Raw genomic sequence first — 26,073 nt, forward strand, 5'->3', positions numbered from 1 at the left:
TCGTTTCTTCGGCCAAAAGTAAGGGCCCTCCAGCCATCGTTACAATCTCCTTGCCTATTTCAGCATCGGACAGGGCTCTCCCTTCCGGTGCAGCTGGGCAGTGGCTCCCTTCGGTCGCAGTGTGAGCCTTTCATCTGTCATTGAGTTGCGCTGCGCGCTCAGCGGCAGATGGGGGTATCCCTCCCGGTGCAGCAGAGCCACAGGCCCCCTTCGGTCGTTGTGACAGCCCTCCATCCGATGCATCAAATTAAGCCGCTTATACAGTCGCAAGGGGGACTCTCCCTTCCGGTGCAGCAGAGCCGCAGCTCCCTTCGGACGCAGCGAGAGTCCCTCCATCAGTCGCGTTTTCTTGCCTACTCCGTATCGGACGGGGCTCCCCTACCGGTGCAGCAGACCCACGGCTCCCTTCGGTCGCAGGGTGAATCCCCCCGTCTGAGTTATGTTGCATGCTCAAGGGCGGACCGGGATCTCCCTCCCGGGGGAACACAGCCGCTGGCTCCCTTCGGTCGCAGCAGGAGCCCTCCATCCGATGCATCAAACCGTTCCTCGAATCTTCTTGCCTATTCTGCATCTGATGGGGCTCTCCCTTCCGGTGCAGCAGACCCACGGCTCCCTTCGGTCGCAGGGTGAACCCCCCGTCTGAGTTATGTTGCATGCTCAAGGGCGGATAGGGTTCTCCCTCCCGGGGGAATAGAGCTGCTGGCTCCCTTCGGTCGCAGTGAGAGCCCTCCATCAGACGCATCAAGCCATGCCTCGCTTCGCAAGGGGGACTCGCCTTTCCGGTGCAGCAGAGCCGCAGCTCCCTTCGGACGCAGCAAAAGTCCCTCCAACAGTCGTATTCTAGTTAGCGTCAATCAGGGCTCTCCCCTCCGGGGCAGCACTCCTGCTGCAGAGTTGCGAACCCCCTACGGAGGCTGGGAGAACCCTCAGAGGCAAAAAACCGTGCCTCCATAAACCCGCAATGGGGGACTCCCCCTTCCGGTGCAGCAGAGCCGCAGCTCCCTTCGGATGCAGCGGGAGTCCCTCCAACAGTCGCGTCTCTTTGCCTTCTCAGCATCGGACTAGGGCTCCTCTTCCGGTGCAGCAGACCCACAGCTCCCTTCGGTCGCAGTGTGAACCCCCCATCTGAGTTATGTTGCATGCTCCACGATGGCTAGGGATCTCCCTCCCGATGGGGTACAGCCGCTGGCTCCCTTCGGTTGCATTAGGAGCCCTTCATCCGACGCGCCAAACCGCGGCTCCAATCTCATTGCCTATTTAGCATCTGACGGGGCTCTCCCTTCTGGTGCAGCAGACCCACGGCTCCCTTCGGTCGCAGTGTGAACCCCCCGTCCGAGTTATGTTGCATACTCTATGGCGGCCAGGGATCTCCCTCCCGATGGGATACAGTCGCTGGCTCCCTTCAGTCGCAGTGAGAGCCCTCCATCAGATGCAACAAACCGCGCCTCGTACTCAGCCGCAAGAGGGACTCTCCCTCCGGTGCAGCAGAGCCGCAGCTCCCTTCGGAGGCAGCAAGAGTCCCTCATTTCTTGATATCTGGCATTGTGCTCCTCCCATAAGCGGCATGGAGGGCTCGCTGGTAAGACGTTGCGAGCCGCAGCTCTCGTCGAACACTGCACGGGCTCTCCAGGTCGCTCTGCATTTTCTTCCCAACACGCATATTTTGGGGGGCAACTAAATTTTATCTCTCTGGCTGCTGTCCTATGGCTTTAAGCTTCTTTTGGGGAGTTATTTGGGTTCGGGCTATGCTCCGGGCCCGGACCCCTCCCCCAGGACAGCACGCCAAAATATGCCTACTATTTGCCTTCAGATTAGATGTAAGGGTGAACTCGTGAAATGTGGTTTTATTAACAAAGTTCGGGAGAAGCACGATCAGATAATCATCCAATTTGGTACAGGTGCATCTCGTTTAGCTAATCATCTTATAGCACGCACGCGTATATATATCCAGTCTTCCTACCTCCTGTCCCACGACAGTTTTTCGGCAACCCTCCTCCACCCCAACTCCTCACTTCTAATCTATTTATCCCAAATTGGGATAGGGGGAGTTATTTGGGTTCGGGCTATGCTCCGGGCCCGGACCCCTCCCCCAGGACAGCACGCCAAAATATGCCTACTATTTGCCTTCAGATTAGATGTAAGGGTGAACTCGTGAACTGTCTGTTCTACTCATTTTTTTACAGTAACGCAAATAGTTACTTTCCCTGGTAACGAGTTACTTTTATTATAAAGTAATTCAGTTACTAACTCGGTTACTTTTTTGAACAAGTAGTGAGTAACTATAACTAATTACTTTTTTAAAGTAACGTTCCCAATAGTGCTGAAGACTGGAGTAATGATGCTGAAAAAAAACAGAGGATTGTTTTTTTTATATATATATATATTAAAATAGAAACGGTTGTTGCAAATTGTAATAATATTTCACAGTACTACTATCCACTGTGTTTTGACTTTTCAGAATGTTTTTTACATTCTTACTTACCCAAAACTTATGTAACATAATATACATTTATAAATATAATAATATAACATTATATATATATATATATATATATATATATATATATATGTATGTATGTATGTATGTATGTATGTATGTATGTATGTATGTATGTTGTTGTTTAAATAAACAGAAGTAATGTCTTCTCCGACTTGCCCCAAAGATGCAAAAGCTGACAAAATGTCAAAAGCAAGGTCACGTAACCACAGGCTTCCTAAAAATCTCCAGATTCCAAATTGTCCAGTCGCTGCAGGAATATCACGGCCTACCGCCTTGTAATGCTCAGCCCAAGGTGACTCTGTGACCCAGCTTATCAGTTGCAGAACTGCAAGCCTGAGCCTCCAGTGGGCTGCCTCAGGAGAACATGTTTTATAGCCCGTGCTGGTGTCAGGCATTTGTCATTTAAGGCTGCTTGTCAGGACCTTGACTTGGCTGATATAACCTTATATGCGTGTTCCCCATCCATTTTGCAGCCTGAAAATGGGCTCCATTTCCTAGAAAATTCAACTGTAAATTGCAGTAGGGTTATAAATAACAGAGCGGTCATATAGTTGAAATATATAGCTAATGAGAAAATCAGTATACTTATTGTTTCCAGTTGTTTATGCAGAATACTATTGTTTCAGCTAGGCCATGTTTTCATTGGCTATTTGTCACAGATTTTTTTTTCTGAGTGCACTGTAGTGGGACTGTAAACGTGTATGAATCATTGCGCTCCGTGTAGGCCAGGTCTTCTGATTGCAATAGAGGTAAACACAGCCATTGATTACGAATTTGGCCGATTACATAAGACGCATGGATTTTCAGCTTTCCAGTTAAAGCCCTGTACTTTCAAATGCTTAATTTTTATAGGCAGGGCACATTGACAAAAGTGTCTAGTTATTATATATTTGGCAAGTACTTTGAGTCTGAGAGAACATGTCAATAGTAATCCTGATATTGATAGCAGTCCTATAAGAGATGTTACTTGCCCGAGCTAACATCTGTGTGATCCTCTAAATCATAATTACATTACTATTGACAGGCCCTTGACAATAGTCACATTACTATTGATAGGTTGCTGTCAATATTATGTTCTCAAATAAAACATATTCATTCATAACTTGTAAACTGCTCAATAAAAGTCTATGACGAGAACATGGAAAAGCCGTATCCCAAGAGTGGCCTGCCGAAATGATTTGTCTCACCTGGCCAAGTACTGTCATGCAGTGAAGGATTTTTTCCTTAGCTGAGAAACTATTGAACTGGTCTGTAAACCTTGACACGTACAAAACATAATCTGCAGCCTAAAAGGGGAAGTTTTGACTGATTATACAATAAGCGTATCTTCAGTTTCCAACATGTGTTTAAAGCAGATAATTTTTCAACCGATTCATGAACATCTTGCATCCTTTTTTATTGTCCATTTAAGTTTCATTCTTAAATGGGTGAAGTTTTTAAGCACAGATGAACCTGAAGTATTGAAAAAAGACTTTCCTTAAAGATTTGGAGATGCTTTCTGCAATTTTCATAAGCCAATTTATTTCAGATATTGTCCAAATCCAGTCCTAAGCTGAGAGGTGGTCACCGCAGCTCCTGGCTCTCATTTTTTAACCATCACGTTTAAAGAGATAAACTCAGCCCGATACAAACGCACTCCATGAAAAATTGCCAAACGTCACAGTTCTTAGATCCCTTATAAAAAGCCGTCAAAGTAAAGTAGTTCCACATAGCGGATGTTTACTGCCTTTCCAAGCCTATGCTGTTGGGATAATCTCCTGTGATGTGATTTGTCCTCAGACTGAATCTCGAGAGGGAACAGCGTAAGACCTCCTGTGCCTCTGCCCTGCACAGCTAAAAGGGAATTTAGGACGGGTTTTACATGTGAAAAGTGATTTCAGCTCAAATGCAAAAATGCATAACCATTTGCTTCTTCTGCTTGTAGCTGGAGCTGGAGGTGACAAGCCTTTCGCCAAGGCCAGCCCAAGCCCATTATCTCGGGTTTTGAGAATCAGTCAACTGGATGCTTTTGAACTGGATGGTGCACTGGAACAGCTTGTTTGGTCACAGTTCACCCAATGTTTCCAGCATTTCAAGCCTGGGCTCTTAACCCCTGTTGAACCAGAACTCAAGGCCCTTCTCCAGCTCCTTCTGTGGAGGTTCACCGTCTATTCTAACAGTGCCACCGTGGGCCAATCACTGCTCAATATCCGGTACAAGAACGCTCTTATCCCGGGACATAAGTACCTGCCCATGAGCCGGCCACAGAAGTTCTGGTTCGCTCTGCTGACGGTCGGCGAAAAGTGGCTAAGAGAACGTTCCCATAGCTTGTTCCTCAACCACCCTGTAGAATCCAATGCACGGAAGGCTCGCAAGATACTTAGGATCTTGACTGCCCTTACCAAAGTGGCCAGCCTGGTCAACTTCCTACTGTTCCTCCAAAGAGGAACCTATCCAACAATTACCGAAAGGTTGCTGGGTGTGCAGCCTGTCTTCAGGGGACCCCAGGGACCACGAGACATCAACTTCCAATTCTTGAACCGGGAGCTGTTGTGGCATGGCTTTGCCGAGTTCCTCATCTTCCTGATGCCTCTCATAAACATGTGGAAGCTGAAGGCCAGTGTCACTGCTCTGTTCTCCCCTCTGAAGGACCTGAGAGGAACGGAAGGTTCGGATGAGACCCACTTGACTGAGTGTGCCATCTGCGAGGAGTGGCCCACAATGCCCCATTCAGCCGGCTGCAAACACGTGTTCTGCTACTACTGCCTCAAGAGCCACATGATCGCTGACATCTGTTTTACCTGCCCCAAATGTGGTATCCAGACTGGAATGATAGAGCCAGTCAGGCTTCATGTAGGAACAGAGTTGCATCAGAGTTGAGACTTTGCCTCAAACAACCTTCTGATTGACTTGGGGTACACATACTCCAGGGGAACTTGAGACCAAGTTGAACATTTCAGTCTTTCACAGAAATTGGTTGATGAAAGCATGTGCCCCCTTCTGAAACGAGAGCATTTGTTGCCATGAAATATGCAGAATTTTGTACAAAGAGACAAAGTTAATGATGTAAAATTCTAAAACAACATCATTTGTGTCGCTAATTTATTCAGCCTCATTAAAGTTTGATAGAAACTGTGTATCAGAGGTCCACTTTTCTGCATTCTTGGATTGAGCGCTGAGCAAATGAATAAACATCAAAACAAGCCTTTGCTCAACTGCCTGCACGATCCAATTCCCCTCATCCCCTATGAAGGGCGAGATTTGCACAAGATCAAGGAGAGGCCATGATAGCACCAGGGGGTAGTTGGGTTGGATGCAGATTGACAGACATCCCATCATAATCTCCATGGCCCTTCTTAATACACCAGTAAACCGTAACAAACCATAGCAGGACCGATGCAAGTTTCGGGCATATTATGCTCTAAGCCTAATAATGACTGCAAAGATGGGTATTTATTCTGCTGTTAACTCTCTCCAGTGAGCCATGCCTCAGGCCAAACACATCCAAATGGACTCAGACCTGCTGGAAACTCACACTTCAGTTTTTTTTTTTTCCCTAGACCACATTGCTTTAATTGCCCATTGTGAAGGCAATCAGTCACTTCTCTGGGCACGAGGGGTCTTAGTGGTTTGCAAGATTTTGTCATTTTTTGTAATCGTTGCTCTCAAGTTCACCATGACAAAGAACTGAAAATTGGAAACATGGCATACCGGTCTGCACTGATTAGGATTCATTGACGTTATTAAGTGTAGCTCTCACTATATGCAGAACTATCCAAGTTTACTTGTGTACCAGGTTAACAATGTTCAAAAGATACACTGAAAAAAAATAGCTCGTTGGTCTAAATTAATAAAATTATGATGCACATTTCCATGCATTTAAACTGATTTATTTGAACTTTAAGTTAAATATACTGACATTCATTCATATTAAAATTCATGCTAATTTTATGAGATCACACCAATTTCATTTGACATATTCTGTGAATGTTCCCTGAACATAATTCACTCTTGTTGATCCAACCAGTGTTGTTTCTGTTCAGACTGGTGCTTTTGTGCAAAGTTGCGTATTTTTTCAGCATTTTTATGAAAATGGAAAGACCTGTTAGAATTTAAGTTTTTAATGTTTAGTTATTTTGAACATTTAAAAGAGTTCAAACAACATAAAAGGGTGTTTCTTGTTTGTTTGTCTTTTTGATTACCATTGTGGTGAAGAGTACAGCTTGTGCTTAGGTTGTCAATAGCTGTTATACCCGCATGTTAATGTTTTATGATCGTTTTATTGTGAAGGGTAGAAATTATGATAATATAGACTGTGTAAATCACATGCTGGCCCTCAAACTGATTTCCTTTATTTATTTTTTTGTTTAATTCTCATATTTATACGGAGCCACGCACATGACATGCAAGAAAAATATAAATAAATTGTGAGCACGATTTAGTAATTCGTTCCCTCAATGTACTAAAATGTGCACACGATTACTATTGCATTCTTATGACATTAGCACATTAGCCTATAGGCTAACCACAAAGTCTATACTTCACCATAATGGTAACCCCAAAAATCAACATAAACTCTTTAAAATGCCAAAAATAACTAAACAACAATTTGTGTTATGTATTTCCCTTTACCAAAAACACGTTAAACAGCACTTCATTTCAACATGTATTCTCCTGGTCTATCCCTATGCAAAGCATGCTGGGAACTAGAAATCCACTGCCTAATTTTCAGTTTTAATGCAACATAAATGATTCATGTAGGCCCAACTTAACTTCAATGGTTTAAGTTAACATTTTACAATTGTTATCTCATTTAAGAGGTTAATATAATTAAATTGAGTGCAAATGACAACTGAATAAAAACCTAAAGATTTATGTTGTTGGTGTTTTTTTTTTTTTTTTTTTTTTTTGTGTGTGTGTGTATTTAATGTGCAATAGCATATGTTTATACCCTTTGTTTTGTTTCATAGGATTAAAGGAATTTGCCACCACTCTTCTGGAAATGTTGGGTAATGGTTGGCAATTTACATGATGCATAACATATGGTTCTGTTGTTTTTCACATAGATCGGGTCCAGGGAACATCTGCCCTTCAAAATACATTTGTTTAATCACTTCAAAAGCATCCAAATATAATCTTGTAAAACACTCTATTCTACCAGACACAATAGACTATTGTATATTTCTGTACTTGCAACAGTAAGATTTGATTTTGACATTTGCTTTCTGTTAAACTATATTGATGGATTTTCTGAATATATTTTCACCATTAATTATACATAATGTAGATAGATATTTTTCTACATTTATTATTATTCCCCTACTGATTTATTGATTGTAGCTTGTTTAATGGTTAGCATTAATTTAAAGTTTTACAATAAGGGAAGATACAGATAGCTATATATTTTTGTATATAATATTTAACATATTTCAAACACATCACAGTGAGTTACATGCAAAGAATGTTTATAATTTTATCATCTGAAGAGTCAGCCCTTGTTTTGCACTTCATCTTCTCCAAATCTCATTTACGTACAGGGTTGCACGGTCTCCAATCAGCAATAAAATCTGTAGACTTTGACACCATTTACTTTGCCAATTGCCCACATGCCTCTTTTTTTATGATACTGCTCATTACAATCGACACATTCTTGATCCTTTGATGTCAGGCATTGAGTTCTCTGATTAACAGGTTTGGAATTAAAGAGCTCTATAGTCTACATAATACTAGTACTTGCCCTTTGCAGCTGTTCTTTGCTTAATTAAATACTATCTTATAGTGTACTGAAAGACACTCTATTTCATTTCTGAGTTTTAATATAAGTGGCTGTTTGGGATTTTGTTTTTGTGTGTGCTTGTCTAGGCAAGGCAAAAGTCATTAAAACAAATAAAACATTGAGATATACTTCAAGCAGTTCATTGCCATGTGTTGCTCTAGACCTCTAACTAAATGTTCATGGTTAAAAAGCAAATCTAACACAGCTACTGGACAAACTTGTCAACGGTGGCCAATTATCTGTGTTTCTTCACTGTTGGAAGGGCATTTGCACTCTAAACCAGGAATGTGGGGAATCGATGAGACAAAAAAAGATACATTTCCTGACACCCACTGATTTCTCAACATAAATGGTTCACTTTTGACCAGTGGAACAAACAGCCATCTGTGTCTCTTGCCGTAATTGACCCAGTTTCTCACTTCAGTCAAACTTTTAAACATGTTGCAGGCTGCAGCATACTAATGAAATACATAATTGCGTTGATTTACTATACATTGATGTATTACCTTAAAGTCTGCACAATACAGAAAGTCTTCTCTTCAACTATAAGCACTTTTGGTATTGTATGTACTATGAAAAATTTAGCTTCCTTAAAACATACTTTACATGTTCTGAGAATGTTTTGCATTTTTTTTTTTTATGTTTTAATTTTTTTTTTTTTTTGTGGTTATATATAAACATTAAGGGACATTCGATTTTATCATTTTGCAAACATTAAGGGAATGTTTTTTTTTTTTTCCCCAATGTTCTGAAACAAATAGTAACATTTAATAAAAACGAATAGACAAACATCCAACTAAAATGTTCCATTAATGATGTATTAATAGAATTTTTATTAGTGCTGTCAAACAATTAATCGTGATTAATCACATCCAAAAAAAAAAAACGTTTTTGTTTACATAATATATGAGCGTGTACTGTGTATATTTATTATGTATATATAAATACAAACACATGCATGCATATACTGAAGAAAATATGCTGTTTGTAAATTAAATATATTTATATATAGTTTAAAATATAATAATATAAATATATAAATGTATGTACATGTAAATATTTTCAAAAAATATATTGTAGGTGTATGTATTTATACATAATAAATAAACATAGTAAACATACATATAGCATGTAAAGAAAAACTGATTTTGGATACGATTAATCACTAATTTTTGTTTTAATGTTTTAGAACATTATTAAGAAACTTTGATCACAACTTTCAGAGAACCCTTATAGAAAGCTCTGAAAATGTGTGGAGACATTCCTTCTTTTTTACATTTTAATTTGAAATGACACAAAATAATTTTCCTAATGATTTTCTAGCAATAATTTTAATAACATTGTATGTATGTATGAGTGTGTGTGTGTGTGTGTGTGTATGTATGATGCTGAAACATAAAAGGCATTTGAAAACTAGCAAAAATAAATGAAGCATGATTTTTTTATAAAAATCATTCCTTGGGACATGAAAGTGCCTATAGTTGAAGAAACCCCTTTTTAATGGACAAGCTGAACGCCATGTCTTCCCGCTCTTTCTCACGGGGCCTCTCAATTCCAGGCCGATGCTAATGAATGCAAGTCTTGCACTGACATTATCTGCTGGTAACGTCTGAGGTGGAGGGAATGAGTTTGGCACGGTAAGTGATAGCCTCGCTGACTCCTGTGGAGAACTACAAAGACAGACTGCATGCCTGGAAGGAAAAGCCAATACCTGTGTGCCTCCACAGGCCCTCCGTTCATTGGCTGTGCCGGACTAGAGTGGCTTAAAGAGAGAATGAGCGACAACGAGGAATTAAGGGGGATTATGGGCCAGTCTGCACTGTAATGAGCCCGAGGTGAGGTGGGTTCCAGCCAAAGTCTGAGCAGGCCTCTCATTGATGTCTACTACACACAAAATTGCAAATAATCTGCAGACATCCTTCCAGATGTCCCCTTGAATTTCCTGCGGCTTAAGACAAATCGAAAGTGCTTTGAAAGTTTGATAATCAAATAGCAAGTTTGATTGAAACCTTGCACATGGAAGAATGTAGCGTGCAGCTATCTAAAGATGTTTAACTTGTGCCCTAATGACAGTCATCCCATTTCGAGGGAATTTTACAGGGTTTCAGGAGACAATGATACCTTCTCTTGCCAGACAGTGTTATCTGCTAACATAAAGAGACTGAATTGCAGCATCTTAGAACTTTTCTATTTTAACATATTTTAGAATAATTCATTTTAAATTTATTCCTGTGATGGCAAAGCTGAATTTTCAGCAGTCATTTCATCCTCCACAAATCAGTCTAATATGGTGCTTGAGAAACATTATTATTATTATTATTATTATTATTAATAAAGCAACTTTATTTATACAGCACATTTCATACACAATGGTTATGTAAAGTGCGTTGCATAAAAGAGTTAAAATAATCATAAAATTAATACAACATGCATACTGTAAGAAACAAAATGACAACAAAAGCAGTGAACAAAAAGTATTATTACTTCTTTAAAATGTATTGAAACAGTTAAGAATAAAATAGAAGATACATAAAATACAGTGCAATTATTATTATGTTTAAAACAGTTGCACTAGTTTATATTTTAATATACAATGTTTTTCAGGAATCTCTTTATTAATAGAAAGTTTGAAAGAACAGCATTTATTTAAAATAATTCTTTTTTTGGTCTACTGCCACTGATCGATTTGATGGCAATAAAATATGAATGAAAAAATAGAATAATTTAATGTTTACAGTGTGTGTGTGTAGTAGAATAAAGCATATTGAAATACATGACAGCCAATACATGACAGAAAATATAAGGGCGAATAGTTTAAAAGATGCTTGCTGAAAATAAGCTAAAACCACTAGTGTAAATCACCTTAAAGGTAATGACAACATACAGCATACAGATGTTCATTTCAATGCAGCTGGCCAAGAAAATCATTTCCTCCCGTTCCCATGGAAACCATATTGCAAAAGGTGTCTGTCTGTGAACTTCAGCTGGAAATCATAGAACCAGGTTGCCTGCGAAGATTAACCTCAGCTACTGAATTTGTTCTGTTTGCAAATTCCCAACCAAACTTGGAAATTCTGATCAGCAGGAGAAGAATAGAAATTGATTTTCATGCATGTTATTTTTTTTTTTTTTAAGAGGCTTCAGGAGGTTGTGTGAAACAAAGCTTGTATGCGTGATCTGATATTATAAAATTCCTCATATTTTAACGCTGGAGACCAGGGCACTTCTATTCACCAGTGAAAGACACCTTTGCTTTTCCCTCCAGTCCAACAAAGCCAGTTTTTCCAGAGGTCATTGTCGACTCTAAGATATCGTTCAGTCTGAAAGCCGTGACTTGTCTTTAACAGACTGGTGATACTGCACTTGTATGAGGACGGGCTGCCCTCTGTATGCCCCAGCTGATTGCTTTGCATTCACAACAGCTGTGGCTCTGCAGCAATTTAGAATCTTTTCTGCTCAAACATTTGAAAAGGCAAAATTATTCCTTCTGAATTACATTTTATTTGTTGAAAACAGATGCTTCGTTTTTAGGCATCTGTGTGGTATTTTCTTTTTGAATAAACATCCCACACAAATTTACAACAGGACCATCTGTGAGCCGACCCTCTTGAACAAATTACAAATATGTAGATTTACAATTATGCAAAATAGCAATATATGGCAATTTTCAAATGTTGTTGACACACAGATCTACAGTATATGGGGTCAATTCAGCTTGATTGGGGGGCAAAAATGGCACAAACAATATGAATTAACTTTATGTGTGTTAACCAGCAATTAAATTTGGCTTTTTTTTATAGATATATTAACTTATGTATTATGCAATCTTTTATTAATCCATCACAAAGCTTCTGAATATTATTTCCTTGCTACTATACAGGGTTTATGGTTGTTCAAAAATCTGACTTAACATAAGCTGAACATAAGCTAATTTACTAATTAATTTCTGTACACTAAATTACAACAGAACCATTTGTTTTCTGCAACATCACAAACTATTATGTAGATATAAAATTATGCAGATATTTGTAAGTGTCATCCACTAAAACTACTGATTTTATAGATGTGTGTGGTGAAATATATATACAAAACTCACAAAACTATACACACACACAAACATAAGTATATGTTAGATAAAAACTGTTAACCTGAATGCACAAATTTACATTTATTTAATGTCATTTAATTTAAATGTATGTATATATATATATATATATATATATATATATATATATATATATATATATATATATATATATATATATATATATATATATATATATATATACACACACATTATTCATCATATATGTGTGTATGTGTGTGACCCTGGACAACAAATATAAATAAGCTTTCCTTTGATGTATGGTTTGTTAGGATCAGACAATATTTGGCTGAGATACAATTATTTGAAAATCTGGAATCTGAGGGTGCAAAAAGTCTAAATACTGAGAAAATCACCTTTGAAGTTCTCCAAATTAAGTTCTTAGCAATGCATATTACTAATCAAAAATAAGTTTTAATATATTTACAGTAGGAAGTTTACAATACATTTTCATAAAATATGATTTGTAACTTATGGTTTACTTAATATGCTAATTATTTATGCCATAAAAGAAAAATCTATAATTTTGACCCATGCAATGTATTTTTGGCTATTGCTACAAATATACCCAAGTGACTTAAGACTGGTTTATATATTATTTATACTTATAGGTCAGTATCACCATAGAGTGCCTTTCAACCCTTACAATACTCAAAAATAGTAGACACTCGCGTACTGTATATTAGCTGAGCTCCCACACACTGGATTATATAGCTATGATTCAATTATTTTGTAAATATTACTATAAAATATCAAGATGACAGGGTGGATCAGCACATTACTGGGAGGACACATAATGCAGAAATGTATTTATTCAACTTCAAAAAAAAAAAAAAAATATATATATATATATATATATATATATATATATATAATGATGATGATGATAAATAATATAATTACATTCTCAATCACATTAAAAAAATGGACAATTTAAAAGTCAACAACTTTCTCACCTCGGCCATTGAAATTCCCGCCTTTAAAGAGACAAAAAATCTACTGTCCTGATGTGACTAAAGGGGATGGCCTTTTCTTAAAGGGGCGGATTCCCCCTTCCATCACAGGGTGGACAACCATTGACACATGGAAATGGACGAATTCTTTTTTTTTTTTTTTTTAAATACAAATATTGTTTTTATTACTCAATGATCAATACACTCAAACAAAATATTAACAGGAGAACAACATTTTACATTTTATGATTTGATAATATTCTACTATCCTTCAAATTTAATGATCAGTGCATGGGACATAGCAAAATAACACGCATGCTCTTACACAAAACTAAAATAAAAAATCAAGAAAATGTATCTAAATAGCAAAGTAATGCTTTTGTTATGAATATAAAAACATAGCCAATATATATTATCATGGCAAATGAGTTATGTATAGGACACCAAAAGGCACCTTGCAATGATACTGGCCCATATATATCGCTGCATGTAACTATTTTTTTATTACAAATATATATATATATATATATATATATATATATATATATATATATATATATATATATATATATATATATATATATATATATATATATATATATATAATGTTATTTTTATGCACACAAACATTTAAATTTACTTTACCATTTATAAATATGTAAATATGAAATGAGGTTTTCAATCATCTAAAACCCTCTGAATATTATTTCCTTCATATCATACAGTGTTGATGGTAGCTCAAAAATCTGACCGCACTGAAACCTATTTTTGTGCATGCATTTCTATCTCACAGCGGTGTTTATGCCTAGTGTTGCAATGCTGCATGTATTTATGTATTTATCCATTGAGAGGCACACAGCATGACCTACAGCTCGGCTCAGAGCATCTTGGGGGCTGGTATTCCCCTCGGGCCTCTCATCTTTTACTGTGCTGTGACAGAAAATGGAGGCAGTGAGCGCAGAGTGCTGCATTAAAAACCCTTTACCCATTGGTGATTTATAAGCGTCCGCCCAGCCAAGCTCACAACGCCACACCATCTTGCCAGTGAGAGGCCATTATGTGAATTTCAGCTATGGGGGGTCGGGTGCTTCATCACAAAGACCAGCTCCACTATGAGAAGGTTGCACATCTAGTAATTTTGCATTTTAATGGTTATTCTCACCTGTTCGGTCAGTGTTGGTGAAGTAGTTGAGCAAGACGAAGTACTACAATTATATGATTTCCTCTAGTTGACACCATGTAGTCCTGACAATGATTATTTGCATATGGCATAAGCAGAGATGAGGGAAGAACCAGACATGTTTTTTATTGAATATCTGCATCAGGCAAATTCGCAGTCTCGGGTCACTAGAAATCAAAAGCGCCTCTCTAGAGACAGACTGGATTCTGTGTCCTTAAGATGAGCCAACATATAAAGAAAAAAGAAAGAATTTGTTCTAAATTCTGATTGTATCTGCTTATGTCTGTGCACGTTACTACATGAATGATAGATGGGCCTGAAAATGTTATACAGCAAAAAAAAAAAAAAAAAAAGCACACAATCATTTTATTTATATAGTAATTGTATTTACTAAAAGGAATGAATGAATGAATGATTTATGATTTAGGTTCATGATTAAAACACTATTTGTGGTTGTAAAAGACAATGATTTTTGAATCATTGCATTGAAATAATACTGATTAATAGCAGTTAAGTTGTAAGCATTTGATAAAGATTATGACAATAACCAAATAAACATTATTATTTTGCAAATACACTCTACATTTGTGCTGGAAATGTTGTACAACACAAAGGACATCATAATATAGTCCTTTTAATGTAAATAAATAAAAACATATTAAATGTCACATAACTGATGTACTGCAACAAAACTAATTTGATGCACGGATTCATTAAACTGTGACAGTAAATCAAAAGAGACAGCAAGGATATTTAGGTTACATTTAGGTTTTATTTCAAGTAAATTCAGTTCTTTTAAAATTTCAATGCATCAAATATATTTATAATTTCTAATATATTTTTAATATAAACTGTGTGTGTGTGTGTGTGTGTGTGTGTATAGATGTTGTGTCATATCTGGAACTGTAATGAAAGTCCTGACACGCACACACACACACAAACAGAGGACAAAAATGAAGATGATTAAAATTGGAGATGATTTTAAGGTTTTCCAAGGGTTCTTATGGCAATCAGTGGCAAATGTGCAGACTTGACTAACAGACAGACTAACTAACGAGTGTATGCATTACCCATGATTCCCTGAATAAACACAGCAAGCCCAGCAGGGGTGTTGACAAGCACCTGTTTTATCATGAATCAATGTCCATATAATGATTAAGATGTGATTCAGGAGTAAAAATGGAGGAAATAAAGAGTTGTCACAGGTCATGGACATGCACAGGAAGATGTCAACAAATGACCATGAAACCTCAGTTTATTCTGTTGCTTTGCAGACAAAATAATGACTCATATACTGACACCCAGATCAAGAGGTAACCATGTGTTTATGTGCTCCTATTGGCTTCATTCACTGGCCAAAAAAAAAAAAAATCACAGTGAACACAGACTCATGACTAATAAATTATTGGTGGTTATTAAGGATATGTTTTTTTGGAACATTATATTAAAATAAAACTTATTATAGAAGTCCATTGTTATTGTTTGACAAATATTGCGACAGCAAGCAAATATGCATTTTATGGGAGAAAAAAAAAACATGCAAATATTGTCTGCTTTTCTGCTCGAATAAAGGTGGCAAAAGGCGTAATATCAACACTTGAGCCCTGACCTGTGATTTCCCCATCTCACACATATGAGACAAGCCGCTTCGAGTAGTAAACAAGTTCGAGGGGAAAATGCTTGTAATCCAAGTCCCATGTTTGGAAATGAGAGGCTCTTTTGTGTAGCTCAGGCGTGTGTGATGCACTGCTTTGTAATTTACATATGGCTGTGCTTTTTGTAAATATACAGGGAGGACTCAGACAGGCACTGCCAAAACACACAAGCGCTCTCTGAGAATACAATGGCTGGCCTCTTGTTCAACATCTTTGCAATGAATAAATGAATAATGTTGCACCAGAAGACGTCTGTAACAGGCATGTGGGACTGTGATATTCAGACTCTGAATATGCATAACACGGAAATGTTTTGTGTTGTGGAGGAGATAGAATGTTGGCCTCGGAACACACACTGTAAACATCTTTCACTAAATCATTTCATCCGTTGAAACAAACAGTTGTAAAATGATGAACATCAACTGACACATACTATACTGTTAATTTCATTATATATATATATATATATAGAGAGAGAGAGAGAGAGAGAGAGAGAGAGAGAGAGAGAGAGAGACACACACACACACACACATATATATTTCTGAGTTCGTAAAATGCAGCAGGGTTACAGTTAAACCAGGACCCCTGATCACCTTTACATCATTCACTCGTAATGTCAGCTCTATTTCTGAAAGCGTCCAAGCGCTCGTAAAAATTCAGCCCTCTGCTTAAATGCTTTTTTCAAATGTATTTAAAGAGTTATGAAACATGACATGTTTACTGCGGTTGCCATAGTGTTGTTTCCAGTGTAAGAAACAATTAAATACGAATATTGTATTATGCAGAGTCTCAACCTCAATTCGCGGCGGTCCCAGTGGAACGTGCGCTGGAAGTAAATTAAGAGAACGATTTAGGTTTTGGCCTTGATTCCCTCGAGTAGACATTGTGAAGAAAAGCAAATCCAAACTGCTTTACATTAATATTTACAGTAATGCTCTTAGCAGACACTTTCTGACCAAAGAGACTTTCAAGAAGTTTCTGCTCTTCCCTAGAAGTAGAGACAGATTTCAAAAGTCAATAAATCAGTGTCAAAAGTGACATTTTAATGAATTATGTGTTGAGAACTGCTCACTACTACTTGACACGTGGTCAAACTTTAAGCACAAATATGCATATATAAATGTACTGCTGTATTTTTGGTGCATTTAAAGGAATAGTTCACCCAAAAATGACAATTTGCGGAAAATGTACTCACCTTCGGCCATCTAAGATGCAGGTTTCCTGTTCAGAACAGAATTGGATCAAATTAGCATTACATCACGTAGCATTACATCACGTGATACTCTGCAGCGTTGAATAGTCGAAAATAGTCCGAATATAAACACTTATTATAGGGGTACCATAGTGATTCAGGATAAGACAAAAACACGGTTTGGAAAATGGATTCATGATGTACTAGTTCATTATATATATTTTTAACATTTTCAACAAAAAACAACTCTGTGGCACAGCCCTGCGCTGATTGGACCAGAAGAGTTGGGAACGTTGGATTTTTGCAAAACAAATAACAGGTAGAAGTGCGCTGAGCCATAACAATCTTTTATTTAAAAAAAAAAAAAAAAGACTGGATTCTCTGTGTTACAACTTGTTCACGTGAAGTTCACAGTTTTTATGCCAGTCATATCATTTTATTTTGTTGTATTTATCCATCACACAATGTTCTTCCGCCAGACGCGAGCGCCAAAAGTTACCAGCTTTAACACCTTTTAACACAAACAAAATCATTGAGACGTTTTTAATGTCAAACCATTGCTACTGCCTAAAATATGAGCTGACTGTTGTGATATTGCTTTCTTAAGTGAAAAGTCGGCCCTGTCTGAATCAGGAGAGAAATATGCACACATCAGACACTATTTACTAGCAAAAACCATCTAGATTAGTTTTAAACTAATATATTGGTTGGTTTTGATGTGAAAACCAACAGGGACTTTTTCACTGGAGGAACCTTTATTATGGACTCATAGCTTGAAGTGAACTCGCGCTCTGACGGCACCCATTCACTGCAGAGGATCCATCGGTGAGCAACTGATGTAATGCTAAATTTCTCTAGATTTACTTTGACAAACTAATTCACATCTTGGCCAGCTTGAGGGTGCATATTTTCAGGCATTTTGGGGTGAACTATTCTTTTTAAACTTTGATCTGTCCTTCTAAATAATGAAAGCAGAACAAAGAGCAATTCATGCACAACAAATCTGATTGTAATATTTTGCTTTAGTCACCATCCAGACCTTTCTGACATCATAAATGTCACATGCTAGGTTTGTAAACAAAATGCTCAAAATGAGATTAGCAGATACTCATCTCTAGTGAATGTTTACATTGCTGTTGTTATGATTATATAAAAACGGACATTTGTTTTTGCATCTCACTGTCTATGTATCCCGAACAGATTTTGCGTAATTCAAACAGACTTTATATTTGACGGCTTTGACAAAGCATCTGCTATTTCAGCCTGCCCACCCTTACACAGCTGAAATATCCAAAAGTGTTTCTTGATTTAAGAAACATAAAAGCTGGAAGTTATAAAAGCCGCTTTTCTATTCAGCCATCTGAAGAGTTCAACTTTTAGGAAGAAAATACATGCAGTCTGAAGCATAACACAGGCATTTTATGTAACAAAACCTGGAACTTTATGCACAATTCAGAAAGCTAACAAAATATATATTTTTTTTGTATTATCAAATCTAGAAACGCTTCGCTGTGCTTTAAACGTCGTCAATGCCTCAGGTGTTCAACGATTCACTGTGTTTCTTCAGATGTATGGCCTCAACTAGAATCCACTGAACATCAGCAGAGAAGTATTGTTTTGTTTGCGAGAAAGAAATAAGACGTTTCTCTGTGAGGGATGCTATCATACAACTAGTTTATCTGTCTTAAGCAATAGTGTCTCCCAACCTTCATCTCAAACCATCTGGGAGGAGTGGTTTTCTGAGCATATCAGAAAACATAACAGAACAATCTGCCTGGGAAGTCCCAGTTGGTTCGAAACAACAATTTTTTTTTTTTTTTTTTGTGAGGATTTGTTTCAGAGGTGCAGCTCTCTGGCTTATTTAGATATCTCTCAGGTCTCTTTACTCTCCCATTCCTTAGATATTCTTGTTTGTTGAGCACATCGCCTACATGGATATTGGCAATGTTAGGAGCTTAAAATGGATCCGTTCAGCTTTGCTCCATATTCTTCTTTTGCCAGGAACACTGTATTTTGTATTTACTGTAAGTCTCGATGAGGTCTCTCTTATCACCTGTAATCCTGTTTTTATCTGGCCTTTTTTTTTTTTTTGCATTAATGCGACAGGACAGTATAGAGCAGAAACAATGTATTGGGAGAGTGAAAGCGAATTGGATTTGGACTCAATATTATAATATAAACTCGATATTGTTGATATATGCTGCATAACATCAAACCATGTGGATAAGCTCCTTTGTGATGTAATAAAACAATTAGAATATATGTATATATTTAGAATTGAACACTGCTCGAGTCAAACACAAATGCACTACTGATACTGTATATGCAAATTGGAATTGGAGAACTGATCTATGTCTGTGTCACAAATGCAGAAATGTTCTATTAATACAAGGCCTCTACAGTCAGGCCAGCATAAATTATTAGCAATTTTGTCTCGAACACATCTGGAGGAACTGCTCAGGTGCGCGTGGTAAATGAAGCACAGGTGTGGGGACCAGAGCAAGTTTATGAATCAAAGAACAAACTAAAATAGCTTTTGTGATCACCGGTGAGAGGAGGAGATGAAAAAAATGGGAAAGATTAAAGAAGGACATAAAACAGAAATCTAGGAAATGAATAGTGGATAAAATAGGATAAAAAATATAAAATTATATATATATATATATATATATATATATATATATATATATATATATATATATATATATATATATATATATACTGGACTGATGCATTTTTGTTTGGGATAACATAATACTTGCCACAGTAAATTAGGGATTGTGCAGGAGTGATATATTCCCATGTGCAGAATTTAATTAGAATTGAATCTGTTTAAAATGAAAGACCTGAGTTCAGGGACCAAATACAGGAATTAGTATTCTACACTTGGGATTTCAGTGGCAAGAGAGACAACGATCCAATCACTTTTTATTCAGTTTACTGTCCCCAGATCCAACAAATGGCTTGAGAAAATATCAACCATAAATGTGTCAATAAACATTAGCATACGACACATCAGCTGCATCTCTTTGACTGTGTAAGTACTGCCATTAAATGATAAGCATCCTATATGAACAGATTTACTTGATGCAATAATCAATTCCCAAGTATTTGAAGTCATTTCCGATCATCTTCAAATATCTAAAAATACAGTATTCCAGTGGCAATTATGTTTGCCTTTTAAAAAGGCAGATGGACACTTTAGTAAAAATCTGTGGACCTCTCTCACTCCACAGCAAAACAATAGAACAATTCACCAACATCACATGGCATAAGATACATACAGAGCTCGGTCCCTGAGTCTTAAATGTCAGCAAACAACTGTGGAAAGATAGAGAGAAGGTGTAGGGAGAGGGCAGAACCGAAATGCCTTCTTCTATTGTTCTCCCAAAGGTCAAACCCTATCCAATCACAGAATAGTGTGACCCTCAAGATACAGGAGGAATAACAGGGCTGACGAAGCAATTTGGATGTGCCTAATAAAGCTTTCCAGCTGATCAAAGATGTCCAAACTGCGATAAATACCTCGGAGAAAACATTTCTAGCCACTAACGGGAATGGGAAGAGTTAGTCGCATTTGGAGCATGAAGAGGAATTACTGGATGAAATGTGATAGACCTTACTAAATTGTGTCTTGTTTTTATTTTAAAAGCAAGTGATTTACCACAATTTTGTGTGCAAGTTTTAAAAATGACTAGTGATTAGAAGCACAAGGTCCTTTTTCTCTGCCGAATAGCAGTTAAAAGTCGCGGCTGGATGATCTGCTTGGTAGATTGATGAATAATCCATTATCTCTTCCAGGGGAGAAGCTTAGACAAATACCTGCAGAAAGGCTCTTGAGATTGACACTTCTACAGATAATCCAATGCATCTGGATAAAGCCAGATTACAACCAAATAACATGTAAAGGCATACCATGTGAAATTAAAAATGTTCTCAGTGTGGATTTAGGGATAATGTGACCTCTTCTCTAGCTCATTGGCAGCATGAGCTCAGGGTAGGGATGGATTGGATGGGCTCCTTGAATTTGTGTATTTCCCGTGTGATGTTATTCAATAGTATTGATAGCTAAACTGAACCAAGCATGTGAAAGGATAAAGAAACAGTCAGTGATGCCAGGCGCTGAAGTGGTTTGCAGATACAGTTTTTAATGTATCACAACAATGAGCAACAAACATACTTGATGAACTATTTCCAGAAGAAGTTGTTCAAATACCATCTACAATAAACGTCATTTCAACTATGACAACAGGTCTGTGACAAAATAAAAAAGTTTCAAAACCATGTTATTACCGTAATACGGTACAGCGGAGACCTCAAACATTACAGTAACAAAAACTAATGAGACTACTCTCTATATATAAAACATCAATAACATTTTTGGTTTAGTTTATTTAAAGTTTTCGCCATAGGGGCATCTTTTTTTATTAAAACCTTGGGGTGCATTTCCTATGTTACCCAGGCGTTGAAAGTACGTATTGTGTAGAATATGATTACGCCTTGAACATCCCTTTGATATCCAGAAGAACAATCCTAATATCAACCTTTAGAAGGTTGTCCTCCTATGCTTGACACTATCCATCCGTAGAAAGGTTTTTTGGCTGCTGTGCAGTTGCAACATTTATGTACAATTACATTATTGGACCATCCTTTGTTTTTTGTATTTTCCATTTTTTTTTTTTTTTGCTTTTTTTTTTTTTTTTTGCTTTACCAGTCCTTTGTGTGGGAAGCATTCTGGTCCAGGCTAACACCTTAGCGCACGGTGCTAGCTGACAGCTCAGTCTCTAAATGCTGTTCCACATTCAGGGAAAGGCATAAGCAGAGTTCTAAAAGCCTTTGGAATCAGGACAGTCGCTCATGTTTTGGACAGAGGCAGGATTGCACCTTAGGAGGCAAAGATGTCTCTTGTGTAACACAATCAAAAAGTGTCTTCAGGATTAAAATAAGCGTTAAAATATTAAAAATCCAAATAAGAACATTAAAAAGTCCACAAAAAAAGAGAATTAAAAACTGTGACATTTTACCTCAAACAGAAAAAAACACCTGTACAGCAATATAAAGTAAAATGAAATGTTACTTAATTTCATCGTTTGAAACAATTTTTAAGCATGATTTGATTTAACCTGTCAAACAGTTGCATTACATGCTACTTGTTCATCTCAGAATAGGAATACCAAAAGCAATACATTTTTGAATTTCTTCATATTAATAAGTTTGTACCATGCACAGCCAACTACGAATATGTACAACAGCTTAGCTTTCTTTGTTCACGAGCCTTTTTCTTTCATACATTAAGCCTTCTGTTACTTTGGAATGAATCACATTGTCCAACTGTATAAAACCAGAACGTGATTTGTAAAAATTAAACACCCTTAACAGCGTTCATTCTTTAAGTTACACAGCCAAAAATGAAAGAAAATGAAATAAAAACAGTAAAGCAATGTCATTTGTGATGAATCATTATTCTGTCTAGTAGAAAGTTGAAAATATATGGCAAGAAAAAAAACAAAAAAAAAAACAAACAAACAAAGCTAAAACAAAAAACATTACACAGTAGCAGCATAACGTTGTATGATAATACTTTGTAATCCAAGTATCACTAAATATGATGGAAAATGGTCTATGTTCATGACATTAACAGAAGTGCCCAGAGTAGAATGGAAGAAACAGCCTATCCACTATATGGCAGTGTATAGGGGTAACACTGTGTTCAGTCCTACAGAAGTACAGAAAAAAAAAAAATAATAATAATAATTGTATATTTTAAAAAAATTGTCCCCCTTTTAAAAAGCAGCTTTCTTGTTTTGAAGAAGCAAATGTTCATACCATTTTTCAACACATTTTGTCCAACTTGCACTTTTTCAAGTATACAGTACTACTTTCATGGATGCACCAATTGTTAAATGTCTCTGGATTGTTAGGTGTGAACGGTCTAACAAACGTGGACCAATCCGCTGCTGAACTACACACAAATAATAATTAAAACAAAAGAACAAACAAACACAAAAAAATTATATCTATTAAATTAAGACATGGCCTACCTCAAATAATAATAATAAAAATAAAAAAAACTGAAATCAAATAAGTGCACTATAGTCCAGACACAAGCAAGTACCATAACAGTATAGCAATTCACAAATGAAAAAATGTCCTATTCACATAATGTTCAAGAGTCTATCAAAACTAGAATTATTACCTCTTCAGAAAAGGGTGTGATGAGAGGTAAAAGAAAGAAGGTAAGAGTTGGCACAGATTATTAATATATTCTACAAGAAAAAAAGGGTGTTGTATATAAATACAGCTTGTGGCAATACAAACACAGGGGCATACACATGACTTCACCATTCTAAATTCCCTCAGTGGTAAAAGCATACTCTCTTGTAGGGCAAACTAAAAGGATATGCGCGTTGTCCTGTAACAGTTATATTGTCTCTTGGTACACTACACACATCAAGGAAATGCCTCCAATAAAGCTTGACATGTTTTGGTAAAAGCCATTTATAAGCAGGCTTGGTTGCTGTTTCAACAAATGAGAAATGTTATGTTCTGACCTGAGAATTTAAAGCTACTGAATTACACCTAACTAAACTAAGAGAAATTCTCTTTGAAAGTTCTGGATCATTATCCCATACAGTACATGCTAGCATTTGGAAATCAATCCAGCTGAGGTGCAATTTGCTATCGTGAGAATTTTTGGCTTGAATCAAGCTCCAAAAGAACTTGTGAGAGTTTTCCTATTCCATGTTTTTTTTTTCTTTTGTATACAATATAAGCTCAGTCAAGCATCTGCAACAGTTCTGTCCATAACAAAAATCAATCATTTTCTTGCCAGCATATCAATATGGGAAAAACAATCCTGAGTCAATCTTTTGGTACTGTAATTTTTTGGGTTAGAGTAACTTTGGAACTGCAGTTAAAAGTCTTTTTTCGTTTAAGCAAGGGATCCGTTTTTCACACCTATACACTGAACATGTCCATTCTGATACTACTGAAATTGCCATCTAGGCCGGACGCCGCCTTAGCCTTGACTTCCAACGCGTTATCTAAGTCATCCAGCTTCTGGCTTAACTCACTGTCAGACTCGTCTGAACAACTTTCGGTGGGTAGTGAGGTTTGAACCCCTGAGGTGCTGCACGAAGTTGAGGTAACCGTTGAAGGCAAGGAAAGGGGAGAAGGAGAAGCAGATGGGCAGGAAGCAGCTTTCCTGGCTGAGGCCTGGAAAAGAATATTTGGCCAGGACTTCATGGACAAGTGAGAGAGATGAGGCAAGGTGTTATTAGAAGAAGCTGCAGACTGCGAGGTAGATGTGGTGTTAGGACAAGGGGAGCAGACTGAGTGAGGTAATAATCTAGCATGCTCTTTGGCATTTCTCATTGCTTGTTTGATTGTTTTCTCTTTGTGCAAGCTCGACTGAAGGTGTTGGCCAAGTGCTTCGTTCCCGCTGACGGACACGTTGCAGGCTATGCAATTGTACTTGCTCACGGCTTTGCGAAGCACTGTCTCTTGTGGATCGATAAATGGGAGTCCAAAGTAACAGAAGGACTTCTGGTGGCGAGCTGCTGAGTCTTCATCAGCAAAAATCATCTGGCACTTTCTGCATATAAACTCGTGTTTGATGGACGGAACGATAAATGCATCTGGAAAGCCTGAACTTTTGGTATTCGTTTGGGGTTCTTCATTTGTGCTTTCTGTTGAAGAGCCTTTATCATCCTTAGTTTCAATAGCCTCTTTTGGTTTAAGAGAGTTGCTCTGTGCACTCGTTAACTTCATAGGGGGAGTTTTCTGCTGTGGTTCACTTTGTTTCAGCTGCTGCTGATGCTGCTTCTGTAAGGAATCCTGGAGGGACTGCTGGTACTGTTGGTACTGCTGCAGCAGGGCAGTTGGAGAAAGCCCAGCAATAGCCTGTGGCATTGCAGGGCCGTAGGGGAACAGGTTCTCCATTCCACACAGAGGAGGGAAGTATCCCCCCTGCACTCCGCCAGGAAGTTGGGGTGAGAAGCAAGATGCAAAGCCTGGGATGAAATAAGGCAAGAACTGTCCCCCTAGGAAGGAGCCTGGGTCACCAGCGATGGCATTCTGAAGTGCTTGCAGTTGTGCTGGGGTCCATCAGTGCCTCACTTCCCAATTTTCCTAGCACTGAAAGTGGCGGCGAGGGCTTTTCCCTTTTCTTCACAATTGGAGTCTCGGGACGGGCAGTGTCAGCTTCTCTTTCTTTCACCTTAGGCTTCTCTAACTTCTTGTCTTTCTCTGAATCTTTTATGTGCTGCTCAGTCTGGTTTGCTGCCAAAGGAGTGGGAGGAAGAGGAAGTGCAGTGGGTTGGGGAGGAGGAGGAGGAGGAGGAGGTGTCTGAAGAAGAGTCTTGGTTGGGGTACTGCTGAGAGACATGGCAGGAGAAGGGGTGGCTGGAGTAGGGAACCCAAGCATGCCAGCACCAGGAGACGCTAAAGCTGAAATACAGTGTTACAGATTATATTGAAATATTTGACTGCAAAATCACTTGTCTACTTTTCAAGACATTATTTTGGGGCTATCGCTCTGTTATAGAATCAAACTGTGACAAGCCCTTAATCAAAAGAAGGATACAACAAAAATATAAAACAATAAAAACAAGCACACAGGCATGAAATCAACTCAACTTTAGGGGTCACAGTTTAACTCAAAGTATTCCACATTGTTATAGTCAATGCATGCATTAGGTCTTTAGGAAATAAGTGAATGTCACAGTTCTTCAA

At 37.8% G+C, this 26,073-nt stretch overlaps 2 protein-coding genes across 2 annotated transcripts in view; one reads left to right on the plus strand and one right to left on the minus strand.

Annotated features, from left to right (window-relative positions):
- LOC113042437 (peroxisome biogenesis factor 2-like) overlaps positions 1–6,821 on the plus strand; it is a 13,697-nt gene extending 6,876 nt beyond the window's left edge. Inside the window, exon 2 of the mRNA XM_026201303.1 lies at positions 4,425–6,821. Within this exon, the coding sequence (XP_026057088.1) occupies positions 4,425–5,359 (935 nt within the window). The 3' untranslated portion in view covers positions 5,360–6,821. The remainder of the gene's footprint in view (positions 1–4,424) is intronic.
- A 14,647-nt stretch (positions 6,822–21,468) lies between these two features.
- Positions 21,469–26,073, minus strand: part of LOC113042438 (zinc finger homeobox protein 4-like) — a 75,448-nt gene continuing 70,843 nt past the window's right edge. Inside the window, 2 exon segments of the mRNA XM_026201304.1 lie at positions 21,469–25,440; positions 25,442–25,788. Of these exon segments, the coding sequence (XP_026057089.1) occupies positions 24,298–25,440; positions 25,442–25,788 (1,490 nt within the window). The 3' untranslated portion in view covers positions 21,469–24,297.

The sequence above is a fragment of the Carassius auratus genome, chromosome 24, assembly GCF_003368295.1.
Source record: "Carassius auratus strain Wakin chromosome 24, ASM336829v1, whole genome shotgun sequence".
NCBI lineage: Eukaryota > Metazoa > Chordata > Actinopteri > Cypriniformes > Cyprinidae > Carassius > Carassius auratus.